The sequence below is a fragment of the Rhamphochromis longiceps genome, linkage group LG14 (genome assembly GCF_057381845.1).
Source record: "Rhamphochromis longiceps isolate RC_006_pf linkage group LG14, R_longiceps_female_GT1.1, whole genome shotgun sequence".
In the NCBI taxonomy this organism is placed as follows: domain Eukaryota; kingdom Metazoa; phylum Chordata; class Actinopteri; order Cichliformes; family Cichlidae; genus Rhamphochromis; species Rhamphochromis longiceps.
This window is the reverse complement of record NC_140570.1, coordinates 19,450,998-19,470,819: the sequence shown is the minus strand read 5'-3', so window position 1 is coordinate 19,470,819 and position 19,822 is coordinate 19,450,998. Positions and strand designations below refer to the sequence as shown.

Here is a 19,822-nt window from a genome sequence, read left to right as displayed (position 1 = left end):
TGGCATTACTACAAAGTGGAAGTTTCCAGAAACCACTGAAACTCAGCCACAAAGTGTCAGAGTGCCAAGTGCTGAGGTGCATAGTTCGTAAAAGTCGCCCTCACTCTGTTGACTCAGTAAGTCGACCAGACCGCCTCTGGCATTAAGATCAGCACAAAAACTGAGTTTGCTGAGATGAGGTTTCCATAGCTGAGAAGCTCCTGTACTGTATGTGTAGGCAGTCTTGTACTTTTGTCCATATGTGGTATATTCAGGGCTCATGTTCAGATACATTTGTGTTCAAGAAGTATCTTAAACCACGTTAGCCTAAATCACTAAAAGCAATACTTTAGTACAAAAAAAGTGTATAATTGCAGCAAATCCCTTTGTGGCTCTTTTTCTTATTCAATTTCCTCTGATAAATTAAACTAGAGGAAAGAAGCAGCAATCTTGTGCCACCCTATCCAAGGATATAATGAAGCTCAATTATATCTAGAGGCCATCGCAGATTCAATAGTCAACAATATAGAACATCTAAAACAATCCAATCTAGACAGGCAAAAGATTAACTACAGCAGGACAAATGTAAAGCAAGATGAGGATGAATGAGCGCAGCAGATAACTGAAGCTGTTTCTCAAAAAGGGATGCAAGTGCCAAGATTTGCCTGTTTGTCCCTCTGGAGTCATTAAACAGAAAAATCTCATTAGCCACTTGAATGTTCAAAATGTCTAAAGTTTCCTATTTGGCCATCATTTCCATCTTAGCAAACAAGTGCTTCTTTAGTGAATTTCAACAAGTGGATACATTTCAGGGGTTTTAATCTCGATTTGTATTCTTTTTACTATAAGTAAGTAGCTAATTTCTAGCTTATTTCTCTGAACTATCTCAAGCACTGTGCTGCCCAGCAATTTCTTATAGGCTAACTGCACCTGATCTAACTACATTAGATCTCTGTGTTCAACCTTCTCCTAGTTTAGTTCACAATAAATGAACTGCAATTTATACAGTACCTTTTTACACTCGCATTTTTAATGTAACACCTGCAAACCTAGATGGAGGCATCAAATGGTACTGATGATTCAGGATCTTGCCTAAAGGCACTTAAATTTAGCGTTGCAGGAACTGAGGATCGAAACATGGACCTTCTGAATAGCAGACAACCTGCTTTCAATTCTGGGTCCCCATATACAACATGATTTTTGAGGGCCATAAAAGAGAACCAGACAACCAGGGAGGGGTGCAAGGTCCATCCAGGAGATGTGACTATTTTTCATAAAATGATTTATGGTCAACTCTAACCAATTAAAAAAAAACTCAATTTACTTTCCTAGTCAAACTTCAGAGATTCAGTGTGGCATTGTGAACCAAATCTGCATTTTATATTTGTACACAACAGCTGACTTGATGTCTTTTTTTTATGTGTGCTCCACATCTACCTGGTTGACAATATCCTTCCAGTCCTTGATGAGGGTGAGAGTGCGCCCACTGCTGTCTGTGTACTCAGTGAGGGTGAAGGTAGCTGCAGCTCCCCACAAATCCAGCTCCCTCAGAGCTTCTCTGATCGTCACCTCCGCCTGAGCACGACTGTTCAGATCCTATATCAATGTGCACCACATGCACACACAAAAAACACACGCCTCTGCATCAGTCATATTGGGTTTTGCGTCTGGACCGCCCGTTTGCCTCATTACATTTCCAACACATCACTGAAATCTGCCAACATGCCAACTTTTTCTAAAAAACCTGGAAGACTAACATTTCTCAGCTTCGAGTCATGATGTACTGACTTTTTCACTTCCATTTCTGTGTTTGTGCGTGCACCGTGTGAGAGGTTGCTTTAATACCCTCAGGATTTCAAACAGGTTTGATTTTCTTGCGATTTTCTTGATCGGGAGCTGGTCGTGAGGTGTTAATCGCTTCTCGTTACCCCATGTATACTACATGTTGCACGACACATGATTAAGGCGAAACTCGGGCCAATCCAAATATACAAATGCAGGCCAAAGCAGCTTTATAGATATCAGTTACGATCTTTATCATGCCATTACTGAAAATTACTGAGTTCTGATTCCCTAAAGATTAGGGCGCTAAAAAAGACATTTATATACAATTTCAAAAGTATGTTTGTACAGACCTTGAGCTCCATTGCTTTCTCTATGATGGTATTTGCCACAGCAAGAAGATCACTAAAGGTAAGTCTCTCTAAAGTCATCCCTCTTGGGAGGCCTAGTAAACGGAACATGTCCAACCAGTGGTCCTGAGACAGGTGGTCCCCACGTACATACTTCAGCACTGGAATCATGTTCTAGATATTGAGACAAAAAGAAAAGGAAACAAAAACAAAAAACAAGAAAACAAAACAAGATTTGTAATTAGATCACTTATAAAGTCAGATTAAAGATTTCCCTCACAGCCGTGTAGATTCAAATGAGACGTCACAGCCCCCGAGGGAACATCCCACCTTTGCTGGGATTCCCGCTCGGGGGTGGCATGGTGGTACGACAGGGCAGCACTTACTGTTCCCTGATTTCAATTCCACCATCAGGCCGGGGCTTTCTGTGTGGAGTTTGCATGTTCACCCCTCATTTGCGTGGGTTCTCTCCGGGTATTCTGGCTTTCTCCCACAGTCCAAAGACATGCAGTTAGTGGGGATAGGTTAAATGGAAACTCTAAACTGCCCATAGGTGTGAATGTGAGTGGGAATGGTTGTCTGTGTCTATGTGTTAGTCCTGCAACAGACTGGCGACCTGTCCAGGGTGTACCCTGCCTCAAAAAGGAGAAACGAGGAGAAAGGATGGAACTGTGTACATTTTTAAGTCATGTTTCCACTTAAACAAACTGTATATGAAAATGTAGCAGCTAATTGCTGTGACATTTTCTGAGTAAACTCCAACAAGAACCAGAATAAGTTTTCTGGATATCTGACTCAGCCAAAGCATACACACATATTTCAGATAAGAAGACTTGAATTGAATACGAAAAGAAGGCAGCGACATATTATTACTTGAACTGTACTAGTATATACCTTGTATTTGTCGACTTCCCCTTGTAGTTTAACAGACATCACAGTGGGTTGCTCTAGTTTTCTTAGTCTTTCTTGCCAAGTAAACAAAAACTCCTCAAATACATATGTTTTACTCCTGTAAATTAAAAGAAAAAACACACACAATTACATGACTAAACACATAGTACTGATTAAAAACATAATCAGTACTCTACGTAAAAGTTTAGATATGAGCCCTAAACATGACCCCCCTCTACCTGAATGATATCCAGTCTTCCTGGGCCTTCTCTGAGAACCCTTGGTGCCACTCCTCATACAGACCCCACATTTGGCTGCATTCCTCCATGTCTCTTTTTGTCTCTTCGGCCACAGAGAAAGACGGAGTCTCCAGATTGAAATAGGCACAGTCTTCACTGAGGAGAGCACAGGAGAGTCAGACTTTTGGCCGTAATTGAACTAAATGCGATCTCTTCACACCAGAGTCATAACTGAAAATGATCTTGTACAAGTTTTTCATGTGGCACACGATAAAGGAAATAAAAATCCCAAATACTTTAAACATTCTAAATCTCTTAGTGAATAAACCTGAATGAAAATAAACGTACAGCAGCTTAGTGCGCACAAGCTCTAGCTCCTCAAACTCTTGCTGTTTGTCCCTGATTGTCTGAAGACATACAAGCAGGGCAGCATGATCACCAGTCTCAAGCATCTCATCTTTAGGTTTTAGCTGGTCCCAGCGTGCCTTAAACCGCTCCAGATCTGCCCTGTAAACATCGATACGACTGGCTGCATAACTTCGCATCACCTCCACCTAAGAGAGTACCATGCATGAAAAAGAAGGAGTCATTCTGAGGAAAATAGGATCTGAAAAACCAGTTGGAGCAATAAGCTGATCTAAGTGTGTCTGTATGAGTATATGTCACCTGGTCTTTGACCATTAGCTGGTGGCTCTCCATGACAAGCTCCAGCTTGTCCCACTTGGCCCTGAGTGAAGAGAGAGAGTCCAGCCCAGCTCCAGCCACCGCACGTAGCAAGCGGTTCTTCTCCTCAGCAAATTGGAACTGAGGTAGAATCTGTGTATAGACATGAAGCACAGTTTGTTTCAAATGACATGGTTAAATTTTAAACGGTTCCTTGTGGACTTATAGGACCAATGCTATAAATCAATCAGAAATATGACGAGACATACTGTAAAATGCATTAAGGAAGACAAAGCTTTTATTTCTTTGACAGGGAGCAAAATGTTTTACTAGGTGTATGAAAGTTAACCTTGAATTCTAAAATTACCCACAAACAAGGAAGGAAGAAATTTACAAAAAACCCTAACGAGCTGGGTTTAGGAGTGCTTGTGTCTTACTTCAGGTTTGCGGGCAAGTATCTGGTTATATTTGGCACTAGCCGCACCAATTTCCTCCATACTCTCTGGTCGAGTGGACAAGGCGTCCATTGATTCTGTCACAAAAGTTTCTATTGCTTGTGTGTGGCCTGCAAGCAAGAAGGAAGAGAATATACTTTCAAAAAAGGAAAACAGAAAAGGAAAGGGAAAGTGAGAGCAAAGGGGATATCTTAGAGCTGAAGAAATGGAAAACAAATTTTCAAAACACAGACACAAAATTGAGAAAGAGAAATAAAACAATGTTTTTTCATTGGTGAGATACACTTAATGTCTTTTATATAAAAGCATTTATTGATGCAAAGAGAGAAACAAAGTGGGGGCTTGGCTAGAGTGTTTTCGTTCTGCCACAAACATTACATACTGGAAAAAACAAGGAAAATCAAGGTGTCTGTGTTTACCTTGTATAGATTTCCTAAGTGAGAGGAGCAGCATGTCAAACAGCCTCTGAATCAGGTCATCTATGGCGGCTTTTACAGGCTCACAGTTGACGGTGATACAGTCCACTTTCTCCTGACTGACAAAGAACGGAGGCCAGTGACAGAAATGCAGTTGTTAAGTGTTACATTTGTGGTGTAAGTTCACTTTTAACTGCACAAACTGTACCCAATAAAGAAATATAATAAGTAAAACTATAAATGGATAAAGCAGGTCACTGACTCAGACAGTGAGACAAATTCTTAGTAGAGAACAGAACATAATGCCTTGGGCTTTTCTGGAGTGCATCATTTTCTAAAAGTTATGAATTTGATGTGTGATCTTTGCTGGTATGATTAAACAAACCTTCCCAAGCTGTTACAGAGAAAAACACTTCAGAGGACTCGGTTAACAATTAACTTGTAACAAACAAAATCACTTAAGATATCAAAACAATCTGTGAATGACCTAGTTATATAAACAGTATATAACAATACAGTCTATACACTTTTTGCAATGTTTACTGTCCTTATGTGTAAGCATAAATATCATTTTCATTTCACCAGGTTTAATTACATTAGTTAATACGTGATGTGTACCTGGGTAAACGTTCTGACTCTTTTCCCTTGGCTTTCAGGGCTTTGAAATTTCTTTCCCAGTCCTGCACAGAACTCAAATGCTTCTCGATCAACTTCTCTAAATCAGTCTGTCCCAACACCACCCACTCCTGCACTCACGCACACACACACACGCACACAGGATCACAGTGAGGCGGGGTGCAGTGCATATTTCCTATTTTTAAAGGTGTCTATGTTAAAGGTGACAGTAACGATATCATCCATCAAGACATAGATGACTAAATAAAAAGAGAAGTAAAGAGAAGATGAGATAAAAGAGAAGTCTGGTGCGGGCGGAGGGCTTCCCCCTGCAATTTATACATGCATGATCGCAGACTAAAGGGAAAAGACAATAAACTGTTCTGTCATGGTAGTATGCAGGGGAACACAGCAGTGAAACAACAGCGCTTCAGTACAAAAAAAAAAAAAAAAGAGAACCATGACTGATCCAGGTTTCATTCTTTCAAAGACAGCAATACAGTTATTCCTCAGTGCAGTGCTTCAGTGAGAAACTTGTGACAAGTGTTTCATTATTTTAAATATACGTACATATATAAAATGGTACGCTGCTGAAAGAAACTAAAATCAAGTCAGAACCATGATGATGATAATACTAAAGATTTAAGTGCTGAGCCAAATAACTGATCGGAAGTTATTAAATCTCGAGTCCGAATTTGACCAGCCTCAAATCCGGTCCAGGTGTCAAAGAGTTACACAACATGCAAATTTTCTTTTTTGTACATAAAACACTATACAGAGGCTCTCTTAAAGGAAAGTTAATAACAAATCACTCTCAGAGTAATTATAAAAGTCAAAACACCTTGAACTTGTGTTGTATAGCTTCCAGGCGACTAAAGAGGTCCTCAGCCTTGCTGAAAATTGTGAGGAACCCAGACGCATTCCTGTCAATCATGATGTTGAAGATGAGCTCCTCCCCCTGGGTGCTGACCCCTCGGAACTGGTTTGGGATCGAGATGAAACGCTTCATTTCTCTAAAATAGCGTGCACGCACCTCCTCAAATGGTGGCGAGAACTGTAAGCGGCCCTGCCTGTTAACAAGAACAGGATTAAAACGATTCCATGGTTTACTCTTAAATCCACATTAATCGATGATACCCTTTTAGAAGAAAGAGGAAGTGATAGAGAGGTAGAGAAAACTGTTGATATGACCAAGGGTGAGAAGTGAGAGGTGTGGGGAAAAGTCAGTAGTTGCTGTTATTGACAAGAGAAGTTGAAAATGCAGATGCAGAGAAAATGCAGAGAAGGGAAAAAAGATGACAAGAGTTAGAGGGCAGAGAGAGAAAGCAAAACCTGGACAAGTGAAATTTTGGGCACTGACTTGAAAGTGAGATCAATGTGTATTTCTGGCAAGTTCTTGTTCAGTGCTTCCAGCCCAGTCTGATACTGGTGTTCAAGAGCTTTGTACAGCTGATGGTTCCAGTGCTGACGCCATGCCCGCATGTCATCAGACCTGAAGCCCTACAGACACAAACGCACACACACACACTTTTTATTTCCTATACAAAAAAGATTTTAACTATTTATCCAGAATGATTTATCCTGAAATAAGAATGTTTTCATGCTGAAAACATGGAGACATATTTACTTCCGTATTTTAATTTTTTTTATTTACTATTATAGCCAAATCAACGCAACTATTTGTAAAAAAATATTTTATGCACAAAATAAAAATCCTATTAGGCAAAACATCTGCGACACATTCCATCCAAGACATCTCCAGTCAATACCTGAGCCTCCAGAGTGGCAAAACCAGCACGAAGCTCCTGAAGACCATCCTTCCATCGCTGCTGATGTCTCAGTAGGTCAACATTCATCAGTGTCACGACCTAAAAAATGTACCCACAGATACGGAGAAGAACAAAGAGAATAGTAAGACTTTTGCTGCTTATTCCAATTTGAGTGGGGAAGTGTTGTTGCAAAGAACTGTACTAAAGGCCAAAAATTTAAATACTGTGTCTCTGCTAGCACCTTCTCAATGAAGTCAGTGTGCCATTTTCGTAACTTCCTGTTTTCGGTGGAGAGTTTTTCAGCAGCAGCCTGCAGCTTGCCAATGTAGACTTCTAACTCTTTGGGGTTGTCCCAGGTGATCTGCAGCTTACTTCCTGTTTTCTTTGACTGAGAACGAGGATTCTTACAAAGACAAGCAGACCGATTATCTCCACGTCAAGACACAAAATTGATGGCAGGCAAATTTTCAAGGTGAACAAAGTTCACCATATATATATATATATATATATATATATATATATATATATATATATATATATATATATATATATATATATATAAGGTACTGGCAACTCATCAACTTTGACTCTTATAACATTACACATAGAAAAGAGAATAAATACAATTAGTATTATAAAACAATACTTTCAAATGTGTGCTGTACCTTAATGACATGCTCAAAGGCCAGGGCAAGATTTAACATCATAGGTCTCTGAGAGGGAATCATCTGCTGGTCAATGGTGTTGTAGAAATGAGCAACCTATGAAAACGGTAATATGTAACAGTACGAGCATAAAAAAAGCAATAGATATTCATAAAGATATACACAGATATACCCTGGCTACTATGTTAGGAATACATGTTCAACTGCTCTTTAACAAAAATATCTAATCAGCCAATCACATGGCACCAACTCAATGAATTTAGTCTAAGTCTGAATCTGAGCGTTTCAGAAACTGCTGATCTGCTGGGATTTTCCTTCACAACCATCTCTAGGGTTTACAGAGACTGGTCTAAAAGAGAGAAAACACCAGCAAGCAAACTAAAAAGACCTTGTCAGACTAATTCAGGAAGGCAACAGGAACTCAAATAACTATTTGTTACCACCAAGGTATGCAGAAGAGTATCTCTGAACACAAATCACACCAAACCTTATTGCTATATTGGGCTTTACTAACAGAAGAGCATTCTGCATGCCATTCCTGTCAGGTAGTAGCAGGAAATTGAAACTAAAATTCTCATGGGTTCAACAAGACTGGACAATAGAAGATTAGAAAAAGCATTCCCTGGTCTGATGAATCTCAATTTCTGCTGCAACATCCAGATGACAGAGTCAGTATTTGGTGTAAACAACATGAAAACATGGCTCTATCCTGCTTTATATCAGTGGTTCAGGCCGGTGGTGCTGGTGTAGTGGTGTGATGGTCTGAAGGATATGTTCTTGCCACACTTAGGCTCCATATTAAATACTGATCATCATTTAAATGCCATAGCCGGTTCTGCCGGAGGTTTTTTCCTATTAAAAGGGAATTCTTCCTTCCCACTGTCACCAAAGTGCTTGCTCATTTGGGGTCACCTGACCTGATTGTTGTGGGGGTTTTTTACCTTACAACATAAAGTGCCTTGAGGCAACTGCTGTTGTGATTAGGCACTTTATAAACTGTACTCAAATGGCCTCCACGATTACCAGATCTCAATCCAACAGAGCACCTTTTTTGGGCAATGGGCAAACCCAGGATGTAACTCAGGACTTCCTGCACGTAACAACTGAAGTGGCAACTGAATGTATATAAATAAATTAGGAAAGAAAAAATATTGCATGTCTTAGCTTCCGCTCTCACCTGTTTTAGGACAATGGCTTGTCTGTAGAATTTATCTGCAGTATTAGCAGCCAGTTGTATCTTGGCTGGGATGGAAAAGCCCAGGGCAGAGAGCTGCCTGACCTCCCTGAGCAGACTGACTAGTCTGTCTGAGTACTGAATCTTGAGTCTGCCATCATCATGGTCCAGCTCCATCACACGGTTACTGGCCTGAAGACTATACAGGGTGTGAGAATAGAGAAGTGCAAAATGTAACATCCATTCAAGCCAATATTCGTTCCACTCTGGGTATTTTAAATGATTAAATAAAAAATACAAAAAAACAGCATACAATTGCAAAAGGATTTAATAACATTGTAGAATTGCATGCCTCTTTCAAACTTGTATATTAATGACCAACATACTCTTCTGTGATGCTTCAACTGAAGTTCTTCTTTACACTTTCATTTCTAGGATTTTGTAACCTAAGGTCAAAATATTACAGACCTGATCCCTGACTTTGGGTCAGTCAGCTCAGAAAGTATATCTCTTGACCAGTCCTCAAACTGCTCTTGTTCATAGGCCCTCAGAATCTCCAGCAGGTCATCACAGAAATGCAGGAACCCTTTGAACCCAGAGAGATCTGAAAGCAGAGCCTCAGCTAGGCGGACAGAGTCTTCCACCTATTGTAAGAATGAAAGACATGAAAATAAAATACATTTTCTTTTGACTGTCACAGAAATTATTTTGTATTTGACATATTAGAAACAAAAAAAAACTGCAAATGTAACAGTTGTTTTATAGCACTGTACAAAAGTCTTGAGCACTCTACATTTATTTATATCTTGCTTTCAAGAATGAGACTGTCTCAAAATGTTTTAAAGTGGTCTTGAGCAATTGTTCTTCAGACTTTCTGAAGTTTTTCCAAAGTTTTTCTTTAAAGATTAGCTGCTTTTTCACTCATTTTCAGTCCACTCCTTGTACCTGACCATTTTCAAAGTTTTTTTTACGTTTTTAAGCTCCTAACACTGACCTATGACTTATTCCAGCATAAAAAAGGCACCTAACTAAATATATAAGCCAGCATTGTGTCTACATATGGGAGAAAACTTTATTTGCTATCTTTGGGCATTTTGAGGAAACTGGGCAATTTGAGGACTTGAATATTTTAGGAAATTCAAGAAGTTGAGGCCTAAAATTATCTACAGCACATCAACAGTATCTGAAAGCCTTGTCTTTAACAAATACGAAAAAATCCAGCAAAGAGCTGACACAGGAACTGAGATATGCATCTGGACTATCAAATGACCCAAATGACTTCTGAAGGCTCATCAGAAACGGTTTCAGTGAAAGGGTGGCTGTCAAAAGGGGAACAGGAAGAAACAGCCGAAATATGCCTCATTACACAAAATTAGACTGAAAATCAGTGGCAGGTCTTATGGAGCAATTAATCCAAATTTGAAAATGCTGCTTCACATTGCTTTTCATTGTCATCAGTATGTAAGGAGGAGGCCAGGAGGTAGATATAGCAGTAAGTGTCTACAGTAATCTGTAAAAAAACAGTGGAGGCAGCATTTCATCCAGCGAGGTTGAAAATTTTGATTGAACTATGAATGCAGAAAAGTAAATGAACAAGAAATTGTTCATCATTAAAGCAAAAGTAAGTGGTACATCACCAGCTTAAACACAGTACCTCATGTAAATCTTACATTTTGTTGGCATTTACAGTGTAGGGCCATAAAAGTTCCAGTAGCAATAATTTTTGACATTAATGTCGTGTCATAACAATAAAGTTGACAGAGTTTTTTTTAATGTCAGGTAAATCTATGAGCTGCTGCTGACAGTCTGGGTTGCTGTGGAGAAGCCTGGGTTTGGTGCTATTTGGCCAGTAAGGTAGGGTTAGGAGAGGTGTGCTCACATGTTGGTGCCATACTCTACATCGCCATTCTGGCAGCTGTAAATGAACCAGTCACCTTGTGTAGGAGCTGCCGCACCCAAACTATTTTGTTGACCACCTCAGGGAGGTTTCGGCCAATAAGGGGGCCAGACTTGTCACCAGGACTTCCATGGCAGCGTGTCTCAAAGTCAGTTTTCAGACCTGAGAAAACCAAAAGAGAAGAGGGGGGGTCAGAAATCAGAAGTGACAATTTATTACCACCTAGTTTCCCAAAAGAGAGAAGACATATTAGACATATTATTTAACATATAACACTGAACTAATACCAGCATTCCTAGACACTCACCATACTGCTCTCAGGACATTCACTCTAACATCTATAGAATTTTATTGCTCTATTCAAACAAAATCATTTCTAAATTTCTTTCTCCCAGCCTTACACAATAAAATCAGCTGTTATGGACAATAACATTGTTAAAACAACATTAATTCAGCATTCACTGTCACATAAATATACAGCATGCATAAACAGGATTTATTCAAGGTGTTTGTATTATCCTCCAGTGTTTAGACAAATCACTGTAAAGTCAAAAACTGAGAAAAATATGTATGTATGTATGTATGTATGTATGTATGTATGTGTGTGTGTGTACTATGTACCCTTGTTGTCGTCTAGTAATCTCGCCAGTAGGGTCTCTCTCTCTGACTGCAGTTCTTTGCGGATGGTGGGACGTCTTATAAGCTCCTTATGTTTCAGAAATACCTGTAATAGCTGGGAAATAAATACACACTCAGGCAAATCCAGTAAGTTAACTCATCAGCACACACCCACACAATATTTCACAATCTGAGCTGAAGTGTGATGTTTCACTACCTGTTGTGGGTTGTCCTGTACATCAGCTATATAGCTCTTCAGTCTGCCAGCAACCTCCTGCTCTGATGGAGCCATTAGACGCTCAAACTGAGCCACTGCTGCTCTCCAAAGAGGCTATAAAAGCACAAAAAAATCAGAGTAAGCACTGATTGCTATTATTAATCCTTTGCACTTCATGATCACTGATGATGATCATTCCTTCTCTATCTATTCCTGTCACTGTAATTTCCTTCATTGATCAGCTTCTCAAAGTACTCTTTTCATCTTCTTAACACACTCCTGTCACTTTTAAATACATTCACAGCTCCATCTTTAACCATCCTAACCTGCTGCACATCCTTTCAAGCCAATCTAATCTTCCTTAGCACCCAGCCTTACATACAATTCACTATAAGCTTTTTCATTTACCTGTCTACTATTCTTCTTCTTCTTGACAATCCCAATTTTTCTAGGATCTCTACTTCCTGTGGAAGCTGAGAAAAGCCCATCTCCCACCATCCATTCTCACCACCTTCTACAGAGGGACTATTGAGAGCGTCCTGAGCAGCTGCATCACTGTCTAGTATGATAACTGCACAAAATTGGATCGCACTACCCTATAACGGATAGTGAGAACAGCTGAAAAGATCATTGGAGCCTCTCTTCCCTCCATCACAGACACTTATCGTAACCGCTGCATCTGCAACGCCACCGGCATTGTGGAGGACCCCACACACCCGTCACATACACTTTTCACCCTGCTGCCTTTTGGCAACAGGTACCGTAGCATTCAGGCCCTCACTGCCAGACTGCGAAACCGTTTCTTCCCCCAGGTCGTCAGACTCCTGAACACTCAGTGACTGGACTGACACATACACACATACCTTCATACACATCACTACCAATCACTTATCTGCAGAATCTCATACACACACGCACACCTTCATGAACCAAGTGACTTTTTGCACAATACTTAATCTTTTGCACATTTCTATTGCACTGTTGTGTCTGCACTGTTTTGTGTCTGTATCATCCTGTTCTGTTGGGTGTTGGACTGTCTTTGTTTGTTTTTTTGTTTTGTTTTTTCAATTTATGCACATTGCACTTTATGTAATCCTCTGTTGATTGTCTGTTATATGTCATATGTAGCACCAGGGTCTTGGAGGAACGTTGTCTCGTTTCACTGTGTATTGTACCACTGCACATGGCTGGAATGACAATAAAGCCACTTGACTTGACTTTTGTTGGACAACCTCTTTCTTTGAATACTTTCCTGTGCTTCCTCATTCCACCACCTAGTGTCTTTATCTTCCTTCTTTGGTTCTGAACACACTAAATATCTTCCTGGAATTTGGTTTCTATCACCAGTTCAGCTGTACTTTCCCAGCCATCTGGTAGCACGTCTCTGCCACACAGAGCCTATTCAGTGGTAAATGTGGTTTAAACTGTGATTCTTCAGAAGTGATAAATACCAATGATTCACTTGAACTGCTACCACTCGGTCTACCACAATCCACAACAGTTGCATATAGATGACAGAAACAAGATACACAGACACGTGAAGTTCTTTATATCGAACCTCTGTATAAGGGTTGTAATGCAGAGGGTTGAGCCCAGAGAATGGTTCGAAAACACGCTCTACAGTCAGAGCCTGTTGCTTCGCTCCTGGTAGCAAACACAGCAGCTTCTCATGAACCACACGTAGAGTCACAACCTGGAAAACATAAACAGAAAAGTGTACAGTGTGCACATCAGTGTCCAATATCCATTCTCACAAGAGTCAACAATATGACTTGTGACTTCTTAGTGTAGAGTAACAAACATCCATGTTCCATCCATGGAAAACAGGGCAGATAAAATATAGTTGTCAGAAAAAAAGAAGAGGAAATAGTGGCTACATGTGTTTCAATTAATAAAACCTTTCTGAAATTAAAAACAAAAATAATCAAATACTCTATTTAATAACAGGTCTTCTTTATAAGAGACTGACAACTTATGAAATGACAAAACTTAGGCCTGAATGTATTTTAACAAGAGCTCCAAAACAATTTTTTTCTATTTATCTATTTATTTTAAGGGCCAATCTCTTTTACTGGTCTTATATTACACTTTTTTGTGTTCTGTTCTTCAGTAGAAAACATGCGAGGGAAAATTCCACCTAAATGTGACGTCTAAAAAAGTAGCAAGAAGGAAACTGATTATTAAAAGTGTGTCTGTAAGTTTCATTTAATCGCTGTATTCAAAGCAAACAACAAAGAGGTTGTGCAAGAACAAGCAAAACAAAACAAAAATTCTGCCTGTTCTCGTTAAAGTAAACAAGAAGTGTTCTGGAACAGAGCCACAGTTTACTTCATTCAATCTGTTTGCGAGGCACTGCAGGGTTTCCGGGGAGTGTTTGTTTCCCTTCCAGGGGTGGGGGGCATGTCTCTTCCACACCTGAGGAAAAAATAACAAAAATAATTTAACAGGTTTCTGGGACTGAACACAAATCATCTTCATCTGGCTTTTAATTCACAAAATGAAGAAACAGTATCTGTCAAATTTTACACACTATTTCCAGCTTGAAGAAAATATATTTCTTACACCATACAGTACATTTGGAGAGTATTCACAGCGCTTCACTTGTTCCATTTTTTGTCACGTTACATCATTATTTTAAACTTGATTAAGTTCAGTTTTCACCAGAAGATTTCACAGACAACACCCCATAATGACAAAGTGAAAAAGGTTTCTGTGAAATTTTAGCTGATTTATTAAAAATGTGTAACGTGACAAAATGTAGAACAAGTGAAGCCCTGTGAATATTTTCCAAATGCACTGTTATTTTTTCTCATTTTCTGAAGCTTCCCATACCTGTCCAGTTAAATGCTCACAGGCTACAACCCACTGTTCACAGATGGCAAAACCCGTTCTCAGGTTCTCTCTCACTAATACAAATGGTTCCTCAAAGATTTTAAGACCACTCAGCTTCCTCTGGACAAATCTCCCCAGGGCCCCGCCTTGTACAGGTAGATATAAAGAAATGCAAAAAGAAGATTAAGAATACAGTTGCTACATGCATATGCATATTAAAAAAAAACCAACAATTTAAAAAAGATTTCACAGGCACATAACAGGTATATTTGGCAACATATTATCCAAAACCCAGAGACCTCGATAGTACGTCACTGCAATCTAAAGCATGTAAGCATTTTATTTTTAGCATAAAGTACGTAATTGCAGTGCGTAGCAAGTACAAAAAAGGACATTTGTTTCAGTTCCCAAAATATGGCCAATTATTACTTTGTAATATAAGGAGTAAGTAAGTACTGTCATTGGCAAATATTTTCTCTCATTTCCCCTTTTTGGTTTGTGTGTGTCTGAGAGTCCTACCGATGACATCCATGAGGCGGACCATGCGTGTCTCTGGGTAAGGGTCGTAATCAGTCTGCCTCCAAATGTCATCCAGAGCGTCCCTGCTCTGTTCCACCAGATCCATAACATCAGACATAGACAGGCTATCGAGACCATCGTATTCCTGGTGGCAACACAAAGAGATCAGTGATCATTTTTAGTTTCCTCCCGGTGTGTTAACAGCTATGTAATAGTAACAAATTACTGTTGAAAACAGCACTTATACAGTGCTAAGCTTTAAAGATTTTAAATGTCTAAATTTGTCATATTGTAAATAACATTGCTTTACCAGCTTATTTATAGAATTATTGCTTAGTACAGTAACAGAATACAGTTCTCATCTCATAGTTTAATTACCTTCCCCCCTTTGTACAAAAACTATATTTAGCATCATATAAATGTATTCATTTTTATTTGTATTCATTTTTTAAATGAGTAAGTCTTGATACATGCATTCATACCTTTTGTATTGGTTTGAAGTGCTCAGTGAAATGTTGAGATCTTTCTCTCAAACTACTCTTCTCTGCAGACTCTGAGAGATCTGCCCAGTACTGGAACTCATCGCTGGGAGTCAGGATGCCTGCAGAGTGTAAGAAATATGATGTACAATGTCTAAAAGTCATAACGTAATCAGTGATATACAAAATGATATACACCTACTCGCAAGACGTTTTACCACTCATTATGCATATGATTACATCGCTCCAAAATCCAACAATTTAAAAAACTACCATAACCATTCATTAACACCCTTTCTGCTAAAATATACTCTGCAAACAATATGTGCGCATACCCAAGACATCTTCCTCTGTGCAACCCTTCTTGGCAGAAGGTTGTGTCCCAGACTGGCGAACTACTGAACCCAGACCCAGCTCCAGCTCACTCAGGAGGCCAGCCAGTTTAGGGTCAAATGCAGAACGCCAACGCTCATCCTTGAGAGAACAAAAGGAAAGTTAAAAAAAAACAAAAAGAAAAAAAAAACTTTCTTTCTTAGTCTAACTACAGATAATGATTTTTCATGTAACATATCTGGAACCTCTCAATGCACAGGGACAGACTCACCTTTAGCAGTACAGGTGCGAAAACCTGTCTGACAGCCTGATAGAGGGTGTTAATGGGAGACTCCAGCATGGATGAAACCAGAAGGCTGTGATGAAGGTTATCTTCTGTGATCACTGTGGGACGCAGCTTGAAGAACACCAGCACATTCTCTCTAGTCTCCCCCACAGCTTCAATCTGTGTCAAAGGATGGAGTTGTTGTTGTTTTTTATTAAAAAGGCACTAAACCGTCAAGTCAACACATGGAAGGTAACTGTACAGAACGTCAAATAACATTTTGTTATTTGCCCCTCCAATTAGCACCTCTGTGTGAGAGACCACAGTTCAGAGCCAGAAAAAGGTGCCCACCCTAGGTTGGAAATTAGTTTCTGCCTCAAGTGGAGAAGTTCAAGTATATCGGATGTTGTTCACAAGTGAGGGGAGAGTGGAGCAGGACACTGACAGGCAGACTAATCAAACCATCTAGAGAGGGATGTCTAACATCTCTACTTCTGCTGCCTCTTTGATGAACACCCAGATAAGTTGGAGAAAGTGAATCATGTATAAAAAAAAACAAACCCAAATCAATTTCTTTGTTAAGTTGATATTTAGAGATATAAATATTAATTGCATTAATATATTTATTGATAATTCATTTTTAAATATGGATTAGATTGAAAGATGTTATAGATTTAAACACTGCATCAGTTCAACAACTATCGATGTGTAATGTGACCCTTTTAATAACTTTTTTTTTTTTTTAAAGAAAACTTACCTTATTTGATAAGCGAAGGTCATTGTCATGTCTGCTGACAGATAAGACAAATTCATTTCCATCATCTAAGAAGTTATTGAGCTCTGGGCTGTCAGTCAGTGATGATGATGGCTTTAATCCATAGAAGTTTCCAGTTGTGGTCAGAATAAACTTCTTGCGGACATCATCTGAACCATGTGGCATCTTTCTGCTGGAACTAAAATACTGGCAGCAAGAAAGCAAAGACATCCAAATGTAGGGATAAATAATTGTAAAGGAATGCGTCTTTAAAGAGTAAACACAATTGTATTGCTTATCAAGCATAGATCTTGAGACTAAATAAAAAAATAACAATAATTAAAAGTAACCATAACGAGCGGCTTTGATATACATGGTTATTCAGGATAATCTCGCCTTTTTGCTGTTTTATCCAGCAAGAAATATGCCTTAATATCAAATACTATCAAACTAAATTTCTATTTGAACAGCCTACCGTTGGTAAACCCACGAAACCTTTTACATTCACTGGTTCAGTGTCCAGCTAGAGGTTATTGGGTAGTATTTAGAGTCGCTGAACTGACCCAGTGCTGACATCCCTGCTAAATTAGTAGCTGTTTTTGCGCTGAAACATCGTTAGCACATCAAACCACTAGCTTTTTTCGTTTTGTTTAAAATCAGACTTATGCCTGGAAAGCAGCAGTACCAGGTTGTGGCAAAGGAATGGCCACGGGCAGAGTAAACCATCAGCTAATAGCTAACACTAGCCTTGCCTGTGTAGATTAAAGTGCAGTGCATCAGTTCGCTGGCTCACTTTCGGCGCACAGTCAAGCTACAGAATATCTGGTTTCATACCGTTATGTCTCGAAAAGAAACCAAACTCCGAAAGCTTCTGAATGCTTAATCCATGGTTTGAAGTTTTAGCAAAATTGCCCCTCTCAGTTTGTAAGGGAGTTCGTCAATGCTAGTGTCGTTGCCAGGTAACAACGACGAGATTTTGTTTCACGTGACACAGCTATTCCTACGTAGTTTTTATGCGGCATTTACGTATGCGGCCACATTAAATTAAATGTTTGTTTTGCTTTGTTTTACCACATAGAAATGTTAGAATGCAATAGTATTTATTGCCTTGTTACTTTAATAGTAGAGTAGTATATACTTGCGATTCGGCTACTGTTTCAACGGCGACATTCCGGAAGCTACGCAAGCAGATTTAGATTTTCAAACTAAAAGATCTTATCAATCCGTGAAGCGAACTGAGCGAAACCGCGAGGGCAGAAAAAGTGTAGGTTTTATATTAGCATTAGGAAATGGTCAGGTAGCCTACTGTGAGCCAGTGTGAGTTGCTGAGGTAAGAAACCTTAAATAAGCATGCTTCTGTGTAAGAATAATGTTGCAAAGGATTCAAAACAATAATGACGCGTTTGTTTATCTTATTTAGTAAAGAAAGTGGGACATTGTAGACGTTAGGTGTATGCTGCCCCCCCCCCCCCCCTCCACGTTTGCTGTGTGCTTTCATTTTCACACAATTTAATTTAAGAACAATGTAAGTAAGCTGTGTTAACTGAATCAGTATTGTTTTATCTAATGTGGTTAGCTTCTTCTTTAAGACAAAGATTCCCTGCCAGACATAAATTACTCATCCTAGACTGACCATTTTCGGTCTTGGATAAGGAACTCATACTTGTAAACATGGCAAAAACCACTTCACAAATAGGGATTCCCTTCTGTAAGTAGTTTAGTTTCTTTCACTGACTCTGCGTTGATTCATTTGGCACACACTGTGCTCATATCGCGTTGCGCATTTACATCATGAATGAAGATATTGTTATATATGAAAGTAAGTATGTTACAAAATTGCAAACTTATCTTTAATGCTGAGAAGCTAGTAACACTGACAATCAAATCTGTGGTCACACATTTCTCAAATCACTGTCTAAAGCAATCTTTTCCGTTATACGAGTTCAAGTCAATTTTGTGTTCAGTCTTCAATCACTCAGTTACTAATACAGCACGTGCAAAGACCCTAAAGTGGGACTGATGAATCAGGGTGGCAAGAGAGGAACTGTGATACTATATGAGGATGTCAAGAATGACAAAGAAATATGTGAGTGTGGTACAGGACATATATGAGGACAGAGAGATAGTGGTGAGTGCCACAATATAAGTGACACATTGGTTTAAAGTGGGGATGGGACTACATCAAGGGCAGCTCTGAGCCCTTTCTTGTTTGTAGTAATGATGGACAGGTTGACATACACTACCAGTCAAAAGTTTGGACACACCTTCTAATTTAATGTTTTTTCTTTATTTTCATGGCTATTTACATTATAGATTCTCACTAAAGGCATCAAAACTATGAATGAATGAATACTGAATTTTGTAGTAAACCAAAAAAGTGTGAAATAACTCAAAACATGTTTTATATTTTAGATTCTTCAAAACCGCCACCCTTTGCTTTGATTACAGCTTTGAGTACTGGCATTCTCTCGATGAGCTTCATGAGGTAGTCACCTGAAATGGTTTTCCAACAGTTTTGAGGGAGTTCCCAGAGATGCTGAGCACTTGTTGACCCTTTTGCCTTCACTCTGTGGTCCATCTCATCCCAAACCATCTCGATCAGGTTTAGGTCAGGTGAATGTGGAGGTCAGACTATCTGGCGCAGCACTCCATCACTCTCCTTCTTGGTCAAATAGCCCTTACACAGCCTGGTGTGTTTGGGGTCATTGTCCTGTTGAAAAATAAATGATGGTCCAACTGAACACAAAGCGGATGGGATGGCATGTTACTGCAGGATGCTATGTTAGCCATGCTGGTTCAGTGTTCCTCAATTTTGAATAAATCTCCAACAGTGCTACCAGCAAAGAACCCCCACACCTGCTCCTCCATGCTTCATGGTGGGAACCATGCATATAGAGATCATCTGTTCAT

At 39.4% G+C, this 19,822-nt stretch overlaps 1 protein-coding gene across 3 annotated transcripts in view; it reads right to left on the bottom strand.

Moving 5' to 3' along the window:
* The window catches only part of dync2h1 (dynein cytoplasmic 2 heavy chain 1), a 136,025-nt gene extending 117,939 nt beyond the window's left edge, over positions 1 to 18,086 (bottom strand). For 2 of the 3 annotated variants that reach the window (XM_085381091.1, XM_085381093.1), the window contains exons 1-28: positions 17,747 to 18,028; positions 16,916 to 17,119; positions 16,165 to 16,338; positions 15,896 to 16,034; positions 15,564 to 15,682; positions 15,082 to 15,226; positions 14,563 to 14,708; positions 14,059 to 14,145; positions 13,289 to 13,423; positions 11,731 to 11,844; positions 11,517 to 11,628; positions 10,933 to 11,057; positions 9,467 to 9,642; positions 9,002 to 9,197; positions 7,825 to 7,920; positions 7,401 to 7,562; positions 7,160 to 7,258; positions 6,751 to 6,890; positions 6,232 to 6,460; positions 5,394 to 5,521; positions 4,779 to 4,894; positions 4,342 to 4,469; positions 3,908 to 4,057; positions 3,590 to 3,795; positions 3,242 to 3,397; positions 3,006 to 3,120; positions 2,115 to 2,285; positions 1,417 to 1,575 (exon numbers count right to left, since the gene is read on the bottom strand). In XM_085381091.1, coding sequence (XP_085237217.1) covers positions 1,417 to 1,575; positions 2,115 to 2,285; positions 3,006 to 3,120; positions 3,242 to 3,397; positions 3,590 to 3,795; positions 3,908 to 4,057; positions 4,342 to 4,469; positions 4,779 to 4,894; positions 5,394 to 5,521; positions 6,232 to 6,460; positions 6,751 to 6,890; positions 7,160 to 7,258; positions 7,401 to 7,562; positions 7,825 to 7,920; positions 9,002 to 9,197; positions 9,467 to 9,642; positions 10,933 to 11,057; positions 11,517 to 11,628; positions 11,731 to 11,844; positions 13,289 to 13,423; positions 14,059 to 14,145; positions 14,563 to 14,708; positions 15,082 to 15,226; positions 15,564 to 15,682; positions 15,896 to 16,034; positions 16,165 to 16,338; positions 16,916 to 17,098 — 3,906 coding nt within the window. In that variant the 5' untranslated portion in view covers positions 17,099 to 17,119; positions 17,747 to 18,028. Of the gene's footprint in view, positions 1 to 1,416; positions 1,576 to 2,114; positions 2,286 to 3,005; positions 3,121 to 3,241; positions 3,398 to 3,589; positions 3,796 to 3,907; positions 4,058 to 4,341; positions 4,470 to 4,778; positions 4,895 to 5,393; positions 5,522 to 6,231; positions 6,461 to 6,750; positions 6,891 to 7,159; positions 7,259 to 7,400; positions 7,563 to 7,824; positions 7,921 to 9,001; positions 9,198 to 9,466; positions 9,643 to 10,932; positions 11,058 to 11,516; positions 11,629 to 11,730; positions 11,845 to 13,288; positions 13,424 to 14,058; positions 14,146 to 14,562; positions 14,709 to 15,081; positions 15,227 to 15,563; positions 15,683 to 15,895; positions 16,035 to 16,164; positions 16,339 to 16,915; positions 17,120 to 17,746; positions 18,029 to 18,050 lie in introns of those variants that run through there. The other variant, XM_085381092.1, reaches the window with a different exon arrangement.
* Positions 18,087 to 19,822: the final 1,736 nt, after the last annotated feature.